The sequence below is a fragment of the Nicotiana tomentosiformis genome, chromosome 7 (assembly GCF_000390325.3).
Source record: "Nicotiana tomentosiformis chromosome 7, ASM39032v3, whole genome shotgun sequence".
NCBI lineage: Eukaryota > Viridiplantae > Streptophyta > Magnoliopsida > Solanales > Solanaceae > Nicotiana > Nicotiana tomentosiformis.
The window spans coordinates 45612324-45627303 of NC_090818.1; the positions used below are offsets into that span (position 1 = coordinate 45612324).

At 36.8% G+C, this 14980-nt stretch overlaps 2 protein-coding genes across 3 annotated transcripts; one reads left to right on the forward strand and one right to left on the reverse strand.

Moving 5' to 3' along the window:
• Positions 1–202: 202 nt before the first annotated feature.
• On the reverse strand, positions 203–9573 carry LOC104088693 (G-type lectin S-receptor-like serine/threonine-protein kinase At4g27290). Of its 2 annotated transcripts, none has more exons than XM_070181489.1 (8): positions 8457–9573; positions 7973–8292; positions 1836–1952; positions 1555–1679; positions 1277–1487; positions 955–1192; positions 724–874; positions 203–636 (listed from the first exon to the last, which is right to left on the reverse strand). In XM_070181489.1, exons 1-8 carry the CDS (start codon positions 9401–9403, stop codon positions 334–336), a joined length of 2412 nt encoding a protein of 803 aa, XP_070037590.1. In that variant the 5' UTR covers positions 9404–9573; the 3' UTR covers positions 203–333. The 2 variants fall into 2 exon arrangements, with proteins under 2 accessions (XP_070037590.1, XP_070037589.1); XM_070181488.1 differs by having other exon boundaries at positions 1836–1958; positions 8457–9572.
• Positions 9574–14217: 4644 nt separating this feature from the next.
• Positions 14218–14756, forward strand: LOC138895552 (uncharacterized). Its single transcript, XM_070180253.1, has 2 exons — positions 14218–14551; positions 14602–14756. Exons 1-2 carry the CDS (start codon positions 14218–14220, stop codon positions 14754–14756), a joined length of 489 nt encoding a protein of 162 aa, XP_070036354.1.
• Positions 14757–14980: the final 224 nt, after the last annotated feature.

Sequence of the window (14980 nt, forward strand, 5' to 3'; positions counted from 1 at the left end):
CTCTTGGAATTTGTTCAGAAAGAACATGGCGAAGCGTTATTGCGTAATGTTTTTATACGAAGAAAGTGTATATCAAGTCATTTGCCCTACCACGATAAAAACAATAACAAAAAAAAAAAAAATGTCTAAGTAGGGTGGGGGGTGTGCGCCTTGTGTAAGGTAGATGAGGTGTTTCCTATAAATCCTCGGTTCAAGAAAAGCATTCAAGAAAGGTTTGAAAAAATATTGTCAATAAACTGTCAGTTTTAGTTACTCCGTCATATATACACTAGTACTGTTGAAACAAGACAAAGTAAATGCATTTCACTTCTAAAATCCAATTGTATTTTATGTCTATCTTGGCTCTAGGACTGTTAACGACACGTTGTTACTGAGACATCCTTCATCAGCTGACTCTGTTGATTCCATTGAATTCCTCTCTACGTAAAAACCAGGCTGCTTTGGTTGAGGAAGAACCAAATCCTCATTTCCCAACCAGAAAACTACTGACGCCATTGTAGGCCTATCCTCTGGTAGTTTTTGGACGCACAACAAACCAACCTGAATGCATCTCAACACTTGAGATTCTGAAAATGATTCTTCCAAACATTCGTCCATCAGTTCCAACGCTTTGCCTTCATTCCAAAGTAACCATGCCTAAAGTAACAAACAGAACACATTTATACAGTTGCATTTACAAAGAGTCAAATTAAGGGATCGAAGTTCTGCGCCATATATGCTTACATGTCCCAAAAGATTGTGATGATGTTCCAAATGACGAAATCTCCTGTTCCTTCTGCCGCTAACTATTTCTAGAATGATTACACCGATGCTGAATACATCTGATTTTACTGAATATTTCCCATCAACAGCATATTCTGGGGACATATATCCACTGCATCAACTCAACCAATTTACGTTCATGTACTGACCGAATGTAATAAAGATTCAATGGTGAAGGTTTGTAGAACTTACTATGTCCCTATTACTCTCTTTGTTTTTCCTTCCACTTGGTCTCCGCCCAAAATTTTGGCAAGGCCAAAATCAGAAATTTTGGCATTCATGCCGCTATCTAATAAAATGTTGCTGGTTTTGAGATCTCTGTGAATAATTCTTAATCTTGAGTCCTGGTGAAGATAAAGAAGACCTCGAGATATTCCCATAGCAATTTCAAAGCGGTTCTTCCATGGAAGTGAGGGATTTCTGCTTGGATCTGCACAATGTATCATTGAGGGCTTGCAGGAATATCGAGGACTTATCAAATACTAGGAGTAGTATTTAGTTAAAGAATCATTACCAAAAATGAAATAGTCCAAGCTAGTGTTTGGCATAAACTCATAGATTAGCATCCTTTCTTCTCCTTCAAGGCAACAGCCCAAAAGCTTGACAAGGTTCCTGTGCTGCAGCTTGGAAATGAGAACGATTTCATTTTTTAACTCTTGAACGCCTTGTCCAGAATACTTTGATAGCCTCTTTACTGCTATCTCTTGTCCATTTGGTAGGATACCCTGCAATTTTCTATCAACTGTCAAAGATACCACTTCTAGCTAGAATCTCAGATCAAAGTTGACTTACCTTGTAAACCGGTCCAAAGCCGCCCTCACCAATCACATTAGCAGAAGAGAAGTTATTAGTGGCACTAGTAACAGCAACTAAATCAAACAATGGCAACTCCATCTCCTCATTTGAAACTTCTGAACCTGTCAATAATATACATTCACCCGTCACAAACATGATATTAATGAAAATTTGGTAAAGGCAAACAGTATTAGCCAGATTAAAGTTCACCTAGGTCACACAGAATTCAGAGTTAACAATTTTCTAGTAAAGCTGTTTGACAAGAGTAGTATATTTACCTGTTCTTCTTTTCCTTCTTTGGAAGGAAAACCACGCTAAAACGCTGAGGATAAATGTTGCTAGTACTGCTGAAATGACAGCAATCAGGGTTGACCTCTTTCTCCTCCGCTTCCTGTCTGAATCTGTTTAATAATTAGTCCATAAGCAGTCTTCACTCTTCAGTAGTGAATTGCATAAGAGTGTTACTTTTATTTTGTTATGAAGCCCCCGCAGACTTGGTAACAATAACTTGTGAACCAATGCTTTCAATCTGTCAGATTTACTGAAAAAGTAGCACATGTTTAATCGATATCGAGCTGCACTATTAATTGGGACATCTTCTCTGAAAGATGACCCAAATTAAAGTACAGTAGCACTATCTCATGTAGTAGTATCCAGCATTACATGATGCTTATATTCTTTGTGCAGCAAAAGTTTTAAAAGGTTAAGTTATTGGTTCACAGTTGGTGCAAATTATTATATACACATGCACACACTTTCATGGTTCAGACCTCTTCTCTTACTGCTCATTACAAATCACAAATTGTGTTCTTGTGAGAAATTCGAGTTAATTGTTGAAACTTGAATTTCGTTGGCTTTGTAGAATCCTGGATAAATTCTGCCACCATCTTCGCAGTAACGTAAGTCAGAGGCTAAAATTCCTTATGGACAAGGATTACACTATCAAAACCAGTCTTTTATTGTTCCCCAACTCTATAATTTTCCTAACACCAGCTACTAAAGCACCTACTCAACTTTAATGTCTATCAACTATCAAGTAAGAAAATAAGATAAGTAGTAGATTTCCTTCAATTCTAAGGAATTGTGCATTTCTATTGTGTAATATGGCCAAATTTTCATGACATTTGCCATGACATAATATTCATTATAACAAATTTGTGGTTCATGACATTTGCCATGACATAATATCCATTATAACAAAATTGTGGATCATGACATTTGCCATGACATAATATCCATTATTAGGCCAAGGATTTCTTGCTATAAATAGAGGAGTTTCTCCTCATTTGAAAACACACCAATTCAAGAACTTTTCACTCTTGTCTTTCTTTCTCCTCCTTTATTTCATTATAGAGTAGTTCGTAAGAGAGTGAGTGTTGGGAAACACTTGTGTGAACTCTTTCTTTGGAGTGATCTTGTGAGGTTATTCTCTTAGGGTATTTGGGATTAATTAGAGTATTTACTCTAATTTTGTACTCTCTTTTGTACTCTTGTTGGTATAGTGAAATTGCTCATCTCCGCTTGTGGACGTAGGTCACCTTGACCGAACCACATTAAATTTGTGTCTTCTTTATATTCTTTAATTGCCGTTATTATCAACTTTCATTGTCTTTGTTATTGTCATTATACCATTGTTTGGCTAAATTTTGCACTACCCGAGTTCCCAATCCTAATAAATTAGTATCAGAGCCAGATCTAACCGGGTTAGTTTAAATAGCCAAAATGACTCTAACAAAGTCTTATGTTGAGAAATTTGACCGAAGTGCAAACTTCGGAATGTGGCAATTAAAGATGGAAGCTATCCTAATTCAGGATGGCTTAGATTTGGCACTGCAAGGAAATGAGAAGATGCCGGATAAAATAGCAGACGAGGAGTTTGCCGTCATAGACAAAAAGGCAAAAGCAGGTATTATTTTAAATCTTTCAAATGAGATTTTACGTGAAGTTGCAGGAGAAAGCTCAGCCAAAGGCATATGGGAAAAGCTTAAAACCTTATATATGAGAAGAACAGTAGAAAACAGGCTTTACCTAAAGCAAAAACTCTACACTTTTCGTATGGCTGAAAGTACCTCTATACTTACTCATCTTGATACTTTTGATTCTCTTCTTATGGATTTAAGTAACATAGATGCTGAAATCAAAGATGAGGATCAAGCTGTGTTATTGCTTGTTTCCTTACCCAGTCGTTTAAACATATAAAAGATACTATGCTTTATGGAAAGGATAATATCTCTTATAAAGATATCAAATCTATTTTGAAATCAAAAGAACAAATAGATAGAGACATTATTGGGAAAACTAGTGGGAACCAAGGGGAAGGCTTATTCATAAGAGGTAGATCCAATAAGAAAGATTCAAGTAGTGACAAACCTAAATCAAGGTCAAAATCCAGATACATAAATGTCATGTGCAAATATTGTCATAAGAAATGTCACATTATTTCTGAATGCTTTAAATTGAAAAACAAAGAAAAGCATACAGAAAAGAAAAATGAGCACAAAAATACTGACACTGCCGAAGCAAGTTTAGCTGCTGATGAGACTAAGGAAACTATTTTTTTAGCAACTAATAATAGTTTCAAATATAACAATGAGTGAACTTTAGATTCGGGTTGTTCTTATCATATGTGTCCTAGTCGGGATTTATTTACCACATATGAATCTATTGGAGGTGGAGTTATCTTGATGGGCAACAATGCTGCCTGCAAAGTTATTGGAAAAGGTATAGTCCGAATCAAAATGCACGATGGTGTGGTGAGAACTCTCACCGATGTTAGACATATTCCTGACTTGAAGAAAAATCTCATCTCTTTGGGCACTCTAGAATCTCTTGGGTGCAAGTACACAGGTGAAGGTGGAGTTCTGAAAATTTCTCATGTTGCTCTTGTGATCATGAAAGCACGCAGATTTGGTACGTTGTATACTCTTTTGGGATCTACTGTTACAAGTGCTGCTGCAGTTTCAATATCAGATAAATCAGATTCTGACATCACCAAATTGTGGCATATGCGATTGGGGCATATGAATGAAAAAGGTCTTTCCATCCTCAGCAAAAGAGGTCTCTTATGTGGCCAAAGTACCGAAAATATAGAGTTCTGTGAACATTGTGTGTTCGGAAAACAGAAAAAAGTTAGCTTCAAATCTCCAGCGATTCATATAACAAAAGGTACTTTGGATTACATTCATTTAGATCTTTGGGGTCCTTCACGTACCCCATCAAAAGGTGGTGCCAGGTATATGTTAACTTTCATTGATGATTATTCAAGGAAAGTTTGGGTTTATTTCCTAAAAAATAAAAGTGATGTTTTCTTAAATTTCAAAGAGTGGAAAATTTTGATTGAGAAGCAAACAGGAAAACAGGTTAAGCGGCTTAGAACAGATAATGGCTTGGAATTTTGTAATAATGAATTCAACGAATTTTGCAAGAATGAAGGAATTGCTCGACATTGTACTGTGAGAATGACACCTCAGCAAAATGGTGTGGCAGAAAGGATGAATAGAACTCTTTTGGAAAGGGCTCGTTGCATGATTTCAAATGTTGGGTTGACAAACACCTTTTGGGCAGAAGCTATCTCTACAGCTTGTTATATTGTCAACCGAGCTCCTTCTGCACCTTTGAACTTTAAGACTCTAGAGGAAGAGTGGTCAGGTACTCCTGCTAATTATTGTGATTTAAAGATATTTAGTTGCCCTGCATACATGCATGTAAATGATGGAAAATTAGAGCCAAGGGCTAAAAAGTGCATTTTCCTTGGGTATGCATCTGGGGTGAAAGGATACCGACTATGGTATCCTGATCCCATGGCACCAAAATTTATAATTAGCAGAGATGTAACCTTTGATGAATCCTCTATGTTACATTCTAGAAAAGAGTCTTCTAGTTCTTGTGATACAGATAAAGGAAAGTGTACACAGAACCATGTGGAGATTGAGGTTGGCATTCCTTCTGAGCCAAGCTCATCAACTTTGGAGCAAAATACAGTTGAAACTCCTGAAGTTGAGACATAAGCTGAAATTCCTGAAGTTGAACCAGAATAAGAGGAGTATTCTATAGCCAAACATAGACCAAGAAGAGAAGGTAAATAACCATTAAGGTTTAGAGATTATGTTGCATTTGCTTTTTCAGTTGCACAGGAAACTGAAGAAATTGGAGAACCATCAAAATATTCAGATGCAGTTTCTGGTGCTGACTCAGCCAAGTGGCTGATTGCAATGAATGAAGAAATTGAGTCTCTCCACAAGAGTGGTACTTGGTCTCTTGTGAAGCTGCCATCAGGAAAAAGAATTGTTGGTTACAAATGGGTCTTCAAGAAAAAGGATGGCATTCCAGGGGTTGAAGATGCGAGGTATAAGGCACGATTAGTTGCAAAGGGCTATAGCCAGGTACAAAGAGTTGATTTTAATGATATTTTCTCACCTGTTGTTACACATAGCTCTATTCGTGTCTTGCTTGCCTTCGTTGCCATGTATGATTTGGAATTAGAACAACTTGATGTTAAGACAGCTTTCTTACATGTCGAACTTGAGGAACAAATATACATGCATCAACCCGAAGGATTTGAAATTGAAGGAAAAGAAGATCATGTTTGCTTGTTGAAGAAATCCTTATACGGATTAAAGCAGTCTCCAAGGTAATGGTATAAAAGGTTTGATTCCTTTATGTTGGGTCATGATTATTCGAGGAGCATGTATGATAGTTGTGTTTACTTCTGGAAGTTAAATGATGGTTCATTTGTGTACCTATTATTATATGTTGATGACATGCTCATTGCTGCTAAGGATTTAACAGAAATTCACAATTTGAAAAGTCAGCTGAAAAGTGAATTTGAGATGAAAGATTTGGGAGCAGCTAAGAAAATCCTTGGCATGGAGATCAAAAGAGATCGAAGAGCCAACAGGCTATTTCTGACCCAGAAGAAGTACTTGGAGAAAGTCTTAGAGAGGTTTGGCATGAAAGATGCTAAACCAGTTAGTACCCCTCTTGCTGCTCATTTTAAGTTATCAGCTGTTCAGTTCCCGCAGTCAGAGGAAGAAGAGAGGTACATGGCACAGGTTCCTTATTCCAGTGCAGTCGGCAGTATTATGTATGCAATGGTTTATACACGTCCAGACATTTCACAAGCAGTGAGCGTGGTAAGCCGGTATATGGCTTGCCCGTAAAGCACATTGGCATGCTGTGAAATGGATTCTCAAATACTTGCGAGGTACTTCAAACACATGTTTGGAGTTTGGGAGAAATACTAACACTTTGGTTGGTTTTGTAGACTCAGATTATGCAGGTGATCTTGACAAAAGAAGATCACTGATATGCTATGTATTTTGCATCGGGGGGTGCTCTATTAGTTGGAAAGCTACATTACAACATATAGTAGTTTTATCTACTACCGAAGCAGAATATATGGCAGTGACCGAGGCGATCAAAGAAGCTTTATGGTTGAAGGGTCTATTTGCGGAACTCAATTTACACCAAGGTGGTATTACCATTTTCTGTGATAGTCAAAGTGCCATTCACTTGACTAAAGATCAAATGTATCATGAGAGGACGAAGCACATTGATATAAAGTATCATTTCATCCGAGAAAACATTGCTGAAAGAAAAGTCTCTGTTCAGAAGATCAACACTAGAGACAATCCTGCTAACATGTTCACAAAACCTCTTCCAGTGTCCAAGTTTAAGCTTTGCCTGAACTTGATTGACATTTATGAAGAATGATTTTGCCCATTGGGGGTTTTTGCGGAGAAGGTGAAGCAAATTTATTATATATAAGCCGAAATTAGGCCAAGGTGGAGATTTGTAATATGACCAAATTTTCATGACATTTGCCATGACATAATATCCATTATAACAAATTTGTAGTTCATGACATTTGCCATGACATAATATCCATTATAATAAATTTGTGGACCATGACATTTGCCATGACATAATATCCATTATTAGGCAAAGGATTTTTGCTATAAATAGAGTAGTTTTTCCTCATTTGAAAACACACCAATTCAAGAGCTATTCACTCTTGTCTTTCTTTCTCCTCCTTTATTTCATTATAGAGTATTTCATAAGAGAGTGAGTGTTGGGAAACACTTGTGTGAACCCTTTCTTTGGAGTGATCCTGTGAGGTTATTCTCTTGGGGTATTTGGGATTAATTAGAGTATTTACTCTAATTTTGTACTCTCTTTTGTACTCTTGTTGGTATAGTAAAATTGCTCCTCTCCGCTTGTGGACGTAGGTCACCTTGACCGAACCATGTTAAATTTGTGTCTTCTTTATATTCTTTAATTGCCGTTATTATCAACTTTCATTGTCTTTGTTATTGTTATTATACCGTTGTTCGGCTAAATTCTACACTACCCGGGTTCTCAATCCTAACATATTGTATAATAAAATGAAAAACATGGTACAGGGTAGTGTCATTACCTAATTCTGAAGCAGCGACCCTCACGAACAGGTCTTGCTCATTGTGGCTCAACTCTCTAATATCAATGAGTTCACCAAACCATAGTAAGCATCCACTTCCACCATTTCTAACATCAAGATTTGAGTAGGCTGTACAATTGCAATCAGCCAAGCACAGTTTTTTGCATCCTTCAAGGTCCATGCTCTGATTATACCACGAGTGTCTAGAATCCGGCATCTTAATACCCGTCAATTTAAGAAAATCATCTTGGTTACAAGCCAAAGAAGTTCTCCTTATACAACCACTAGACCAGTCCGCTGCATACCATTGATTCGGATACCTGTGAAAACATAATTATGTAATCAAAATAAACTTCCACGTGCTTGGCCCAGGGATAAGAATTTAGCCATACGGCGAGAAAGCTTGTGAAGACATAATTAAGTAATTAAAAATGTGCTCTCCCTAATAACTTAAGAAGAGACAGTCACACAGTTTAATAAATACCTAGGCTCGAAACCTCTCAGACAGTCACATGGAGGTGAGTTATTGATGTTGCAGCTTGCGTAAGGTCCGCATAAAGCAAAACGATCACAGTTACCAAATTGTGCTGTCAAGTAGAGAAACCAGCTCTGACTGCGCTCTATCCATGTTAGGTGCTCTACAACCCCATCCGCGTCGATCACCACCCTGGTGGGCAGGGACGCATTCTTAATCTCGTATTTGTAGTAAATTTCCTGCTGATTAATAACAAACTCGAAAGTATAATATATATTTGGTTTAGAATTAGGGCTACCACTAAATGCAATACCGTTCCATGGCCCTACGTTATATACTATAGATGAATTTTTCAGCACGACCAATTGCGGGTACCCATGAGAATCAAGAAAGTCTACATATTCACCAGGAGCAGGATCATCAGTGCTCTTCCATGACGATATGTACCAATCCATGCCCGTGACCAAGTTACGTCCAAGCTTCATGCCAGGTAATAAAGTATTTCCTGGATAGTCAAAACTCTGCCACACGAGATTAATTTCCGCGTCTCTGTCATTTCTGTCACTGACAACAAGGTTCCCAGAATCCAAAATCCGTGCTTTTGGATTTTTTAAGGATCTTGATGAGTTTGATGACCAAATTGAGGCATTGGAACTGTTGACAAGTACAAGAGTTCCATTGGGTTTAAGTGTTAACATTCCTGAAGTGTCATTCAATGGAATGTTTCTGTTGGCAACCCAGACGGCAGTTGTAGGTAATAGCTTCTTGTACCATATCCCAACATAGCGATTCTTGGAATTTCCAGGGCTGAAAAATCCAAGTTCATAAACCCCACCAGCTGAAACAATTGTATCACCATCTCTAATGGGTTTATCTCTAGTGATCGTGTCTAATGCTGCAGAAGTTAGTAAGATGAAGAGTAATTGGGAACAAACAAATAAAGGTAGCCCTTTCATGAATTCTGACTCATGTTTTCAGTTGACAAGGTTAAAGCCTTAAAGCCATATTATAGGGGACACAGAGTGAATTCCACTAACTTTGACTGACAAGGCTAATTTTCCCTGTCCAATCTAAAGTTATGTTCATTATTCGTTTATATAAAGAAAATGACAAGAAATCTTATTTGCATAACTGAAATGTGAATTGGATCTTGGAAGCATCTTAAGGAAATAAGCTAAATATATGTATGGTTTTGGAAAACTCTTAATGAAGGTCTTTCACGGCTTCTTTATTTTATTGGCAACTACCTAGAATTTAGAATTTTCTCCTGTGATTTCATTTTAACCTTTTTACGAGCCAATCACTTAACTGTGAATAGTATCACTTCAAAATTGAATAGTTCGTTCAACTTAACTGCTGAGACTTGAGAGGCATATATAAAGGCGGCTAAGAATTACATTATTAGCATGTAAAAGTCTGAACTTGTTCAAAGTTGTACGCCTTTGACTCCCCAATACCCACTTATAAACCGGTGTTTGCAATAAATCTATGCTATGCCCCTCCACATTTGCTTTTATTATTTAATCTTCGTTAATTTTTATATAAACTTTTACCTTATTTTATCACCGAGCTATGCTAAGTTAGTATTATTGGTGTTTCTTTTAATATGTCCTTTAAGGATTTGACACTCCTATTAGTAAAATTAATTAATTAATCACATTAATCATAAAGGATATATGAGTAAATCCTCATATCTCTTCCTTAAATAAAATAATAATAAATGACAATACGTTTTTAGAATAGTAAAGGTGTGACGAGAAAAAGAAAATTCATGTCTTCTTAGCTTTTAAATTGCCAAATACTTTTACCAAATCTTTTAGATAAAGTGAAAAATAAAAGAATGTGAAAAAATATAATTCAGTATAAACATCAAATACGTATAAATATTATTATCTTTTCAACGGAGAAGGGAGTGATGGAAAGGGATACTTCCTCCTCCTTTTTTCTTTCCTTTTCCTGATACAATCAATCAGGTCAAAATAAAAAATAAGATTTCTACCATTTCTCATTACATATTTCATAATATTGACGCATTCGTTTTTTCTTTTTTCTTTTCATAATGTAAATCGTGGTAAAGTCACCATATCTCTTCTTCTTTTTTCTTTTTCTTTTTTTCATTTTATTTTAAGAGAAGTCACCGTTTAATATTCAACTTAGAGGAAAAAACAAAAAGACTAGTTTGCCATGCTAAATATAATCTTCTACTAGTCTTCCTGGAAGTTGTTGAGAAATATCTTTCCGAAGCGTTATTAATGTTTATACAGTACAAAGAAGTTATTGTTATAAATATATTATACTGTGGATGTCCATTTAGTACTCTTGTATAAATAAACTTTCTAAAAAATCTTATTCATATTGGATTTCACTGTAACTATGTTTATCTATTTAGTACTTTATTGGAAATAAGCCTCCTGAAGAATTTTATTATTTTGACACTCCGTTGTGGATAAATATTACTCTTGTATAAGATTATCTATAACTGGTACAATAACAGCTTACAAGCAGCTTATACAACAGCTTGCAGTAGCAGATTACACAACAACTTCCCTTCTTGTATAACTAGAAGAGTTTTTAGTTCAATATATACATCAGATTAAAGTTGAATAATATATCAGTTTCTCTCTATACTTGTCTTTACTTTACAGATTTTATTTTATAACATGTTATCAACACGAGACTCTACCATTTTGAGTAATTACTTCGAATTTAATTTCTATTTCAATGTTCATATCAATGTAAAGCGACACTCTTACGTTCGTAGTTAGATCTTGTTCATTCCGAGCATCATAAGGCAGATTATATCCTTGAGGTGGCGAATTTTTCTTCTTGGCAGTAGTGAGCCGAGGGTCTATTGGAAACAACCTAGAGGTAAGGTCTGCGTAGACACTACCCTCCCCATACCTCACTTGTGGGATTTTACTGGGTCGTTGTTGTTATTGTTGTAGTAGTGATGTAGATATCACTTACATCTGGACTGAAAATATGCGTAAATTAATTTGAGCCTTTTGCTTATATTTTAATATCTTTATCATCGCTTGCTTGGTTATATGTTACGTATATAGTACCTATTTTGGTATTTATTTCCATCCTAATTATCTTAATAAAGGATTATAAAGTGGATAACATTATTAGATCCACTTAAACTCCAGTGGAGTTTGCAAGAAATATACAACCACAAGAAGTGGTTATGTTTCGTATATCTCATTGTAACTAACTTTTGTTAACCACCACAAGTGGTATATGCCTATGACCACGCGAAATGATGATTTAGGCTTTCTATGGTTACTATTGAAGATAAGCTAGAGAAATATTCTCTATATTACATACACACCTCGATTTGCTTCTGAAGTAGTAAATATTTTAAAAGAGGTTGCAACATCACAATTTGATATGATTAATGCGCGTTCAGATAATTATGTTTGATTTCCTGAAGGATGATAATTTTTGATAAATAATAATCTATTCTCTGAAATGAATGTGACAATATTAATAAAGCCGTAAATATGAACGCGCTCTTGATGTAAATATATTATGATTCACCTCCATAAGAGGTAATATGATTGAAAGAATATATACTCAATTTTTCGTATTTTAAATTTGCTCCCGAAGAAGTAACACAATTGAAATTTCCTCCTCAAGTAGGAAAATATTATGAAGAGGTGTTTTCTTGTGCTTAAATAATTGTTTTATATTGTTTATTTGATTATGATTTTCTCTCATGATACTTGAAGTGTCTGAGCAATATTTGATAGTACAAAATGTATCAAAAACTCCTGAAGAGCTAATTGTTTGTCTAGAAGACACATGACACCAGTAGTGTCCGAATAATATTAGATTGTGGATAATAAATAAAGGCTCTCGAAGAGATAATATATAAATATGTCATTTATATTAAAAGATTATGGTCAAAATATATGTTATAGTATACTCAAAGTTTACTAATACAAATGGATATCATATTGAGACTACAAATGATTGTAAGATAGAAAATCTTCATGTTTTCACAATCATAGGGGGTAAAATAATATTTATGTGAGAAGTTACCCGACTTATTTTTCAATTTGTACTACATCATTTTACAGTAAACCATAAGTTTACTAATGCAAAATCTGTCATAGTAAATCAAAAGTTTTACTGAGGCAAAAGTAGCTATAATAAACTATAAATTTGCTGATACAAAAGTAGCCACAGTAAATCAAAAGTTTACTAATACAAAAGTTTATGCCATAGTAAAACCAGATATAACGATCCGACCGGTCGTTTTGAGTATTACAGCCTTGTTCTCCTATTTACTACTCATTTTGTGCTTTACAGTTGTTATGTGACTTGTCGGGATATTTGGTTCGGGTCCGGTGAGGTTTCAGAATGAATTGAGACACTTAATCTCAAGGATGGAGACTTAAGTTGAAAAGGTTGATCGGATGTTGACTTATGTGTAAACGACTCCGGAATAGAGTTTTGATGATTCCAATAGCTCTGTATGGTAATTTTAGACTTAGGAGTGTGTCCGGATAATTATTTGGAAGTCTGTATGAGAAGGTCCGTGATCGCATAGGCTTAGCTAGACAGTGGAGGTTTTGTGCTATGCGGTCGCATGAGAAAGTTGAACTTGAAAGCATGCCTATATTTCTGTACTATTATTTTCTATGATAGGACTGTAATTATTGAGCTCGTCACTACTTTCAGCCCAAAGGTTAGCCTTGTTACTTATTGAGTACATTGGGTCGGTTGTGCTCATACTACACTCTGCACTTTGTGTGCAGATCGAGGTACTTTCGGATACGTCGGTTGCTAGATTTTGGAGATTTATCTATTGAAAATTATCGAGATAGCTTCTTGGCGTCCACAGACCTTGACTCTCCCCCATTTCAATTATTTGTGTTGTTCATTATTTTTCAGATAATATTTTTATTAGTCAGACTGTATTGTCATTTAAATACTCACATACTTAGTGACACCGAGTTTTGGGAGTGTATTGTATAAAGATAATATTTTGTATAAAAAAAATTGTGGGATTTTACTCTTAAATTTATTTATTGTATTTTCAAACTTAAAGGAAATTGTGGTTTATTAAGGTTGTCGGTTTGCCGAGTATTAAGATAGGCGCCATCACGATAGATGAGATTTTGGGTCGTGACAAGTTGGTATTAGAGCCTAGGTTATATAGGTCTCACGAGTCATGAGGAGGTTTAGTAGAGTCTTGCGGATCGGTACGGAGACGTCTGTACTTATCTTTGAGAGGTTATCGAACCCTTAGGAAAATTTTACTTTCTTGTATTCTGTCGTGCGAATTTGTTGATTTCAGAAACTAAATTTATGTATTCTATTCTCTCACAGATGGTGAGGACACGTACTACCGGATCGGACGGCCAGCCACCAGTTAGGGCTATGAAAGATCGAGGTCGTGGTAGAGGACGGGGTCGTGGTAGAGGTGTAGCTCGCACAGCAGTTAGAGCAGCACCTGTAGAACTACCAGTTGCTCCAGCTCAAGAGCAGGTTCAAAATAAAGTTGAGCCGGCGACACCAGCTCAGACACCAACTATGCCTATTGTGATTTCAGGCCTTCAGGAGGTTTTTTCCCAGATATTGACTGTTTGCATTGGCCTTGCTCAGGTGGTTTTGGCTCATGCCGCACCAGCCACTTCTTAGGCCGGGGAGGTACTCATACCCATGTCGCCTGTACTCTTGAGTACGTGGTGCATGGACTTCAGGTATCGGGGGCACTACCAGTGTAGCCGGTTGCAACTGCTCAGTCCAGGTGGGTCTTATTATGAATGTCGATGAGCAGAAGAGACAAAAGAGGTTTGGGAGACTCCGTCCTCCATCATTCAGTGGAACTGAGTTAGAGTATGCTCAAGATTTATTGGACATATGCCAGCGTATTCTTCGTACAACGGGTATTCTGGAGACTAGTGGGTTCTCATTTACTACTTTGAAGCTGACCGGGACAGCCTTCAGATGGTGGGAGACTTATGAGAGGAGTAGACCAGTTGGTGTAGCACCACTTTCATGGCATGAGTTCTCTGTATTATTCTTGGAGAAGTTTGTGCCACAGACAAGGAGGAGCTGCGCAGGCAGTTCAAGAATCTACGTTAGGAGGACCTGTCTGTGACCCAGTATAAGATGCGGTTTTCTAAACTGGCTCGTCATGTAGTTTGGTTGGTTACCACTGAGAGGGAGAAGATTAAGAGGTTCATTAATGGCCTCAACCAGCAGTTTCATTTTGTTATGACTCTGGGGAATGCAACAGGTGCTAAATTCGACGAGGTGGTTGATAGTGCTCGGCGGCTAGAGATGGTCCATATTTAGGAGCGTGAGGAGAGGGAGTCCAAGAAGTCTCGTGGTCCGGGTAATTCTATCGGTGTTTCTTCTGGGGGAAAACCCTATCACAACAGGGTTCGTCCTTATAGGCCCGCTCAGATGGCTCGTCCAGCTCATCGTGGCGCATTAGCTAGCCATGGTTCATATAATGCTCGACTGGGTCAGTCTTCTCTTAATGCACTTCCAGCTCAGAGTTCATCTCGTGCACCATC

Coding starts and splice junctions, on each gene's coding strand:
- LOC104088693 (XM_070181488.1), bottom strand. CDS start 9,403: ATGAAAGGGCTACCTTTATTTGTTTGTTCCCAATTACTCTTCATCTTA. Junction 1,680..1,835: donor AAGAAGGAAAAGAAGAACAG/GTAAATATACTA, acceptor TATTATTGACAG/GTTCAGAAGTTTCAAATGAG. Junction 637..723: donor ATCACAATCTTTTGGGACAT/GTAAGCATATAT, acceptor TTGTTACTTTAG/GCATGGTTACTTTGGAATGA.
- LOC138895552 (XM_070180253.1), top strand. CDS start 14,218: ATGAATGTCGATGAGCAGAAGAGACAAAAGAGGTTTGGGAGACTCCGT. Junction 14,552..14,601: donor AATCTACGTTAGGAGGACCT/GTCTGTGACCCA, acceptor CTCGTCATGTAG/TTTGGTTGGTTACCACTGAG.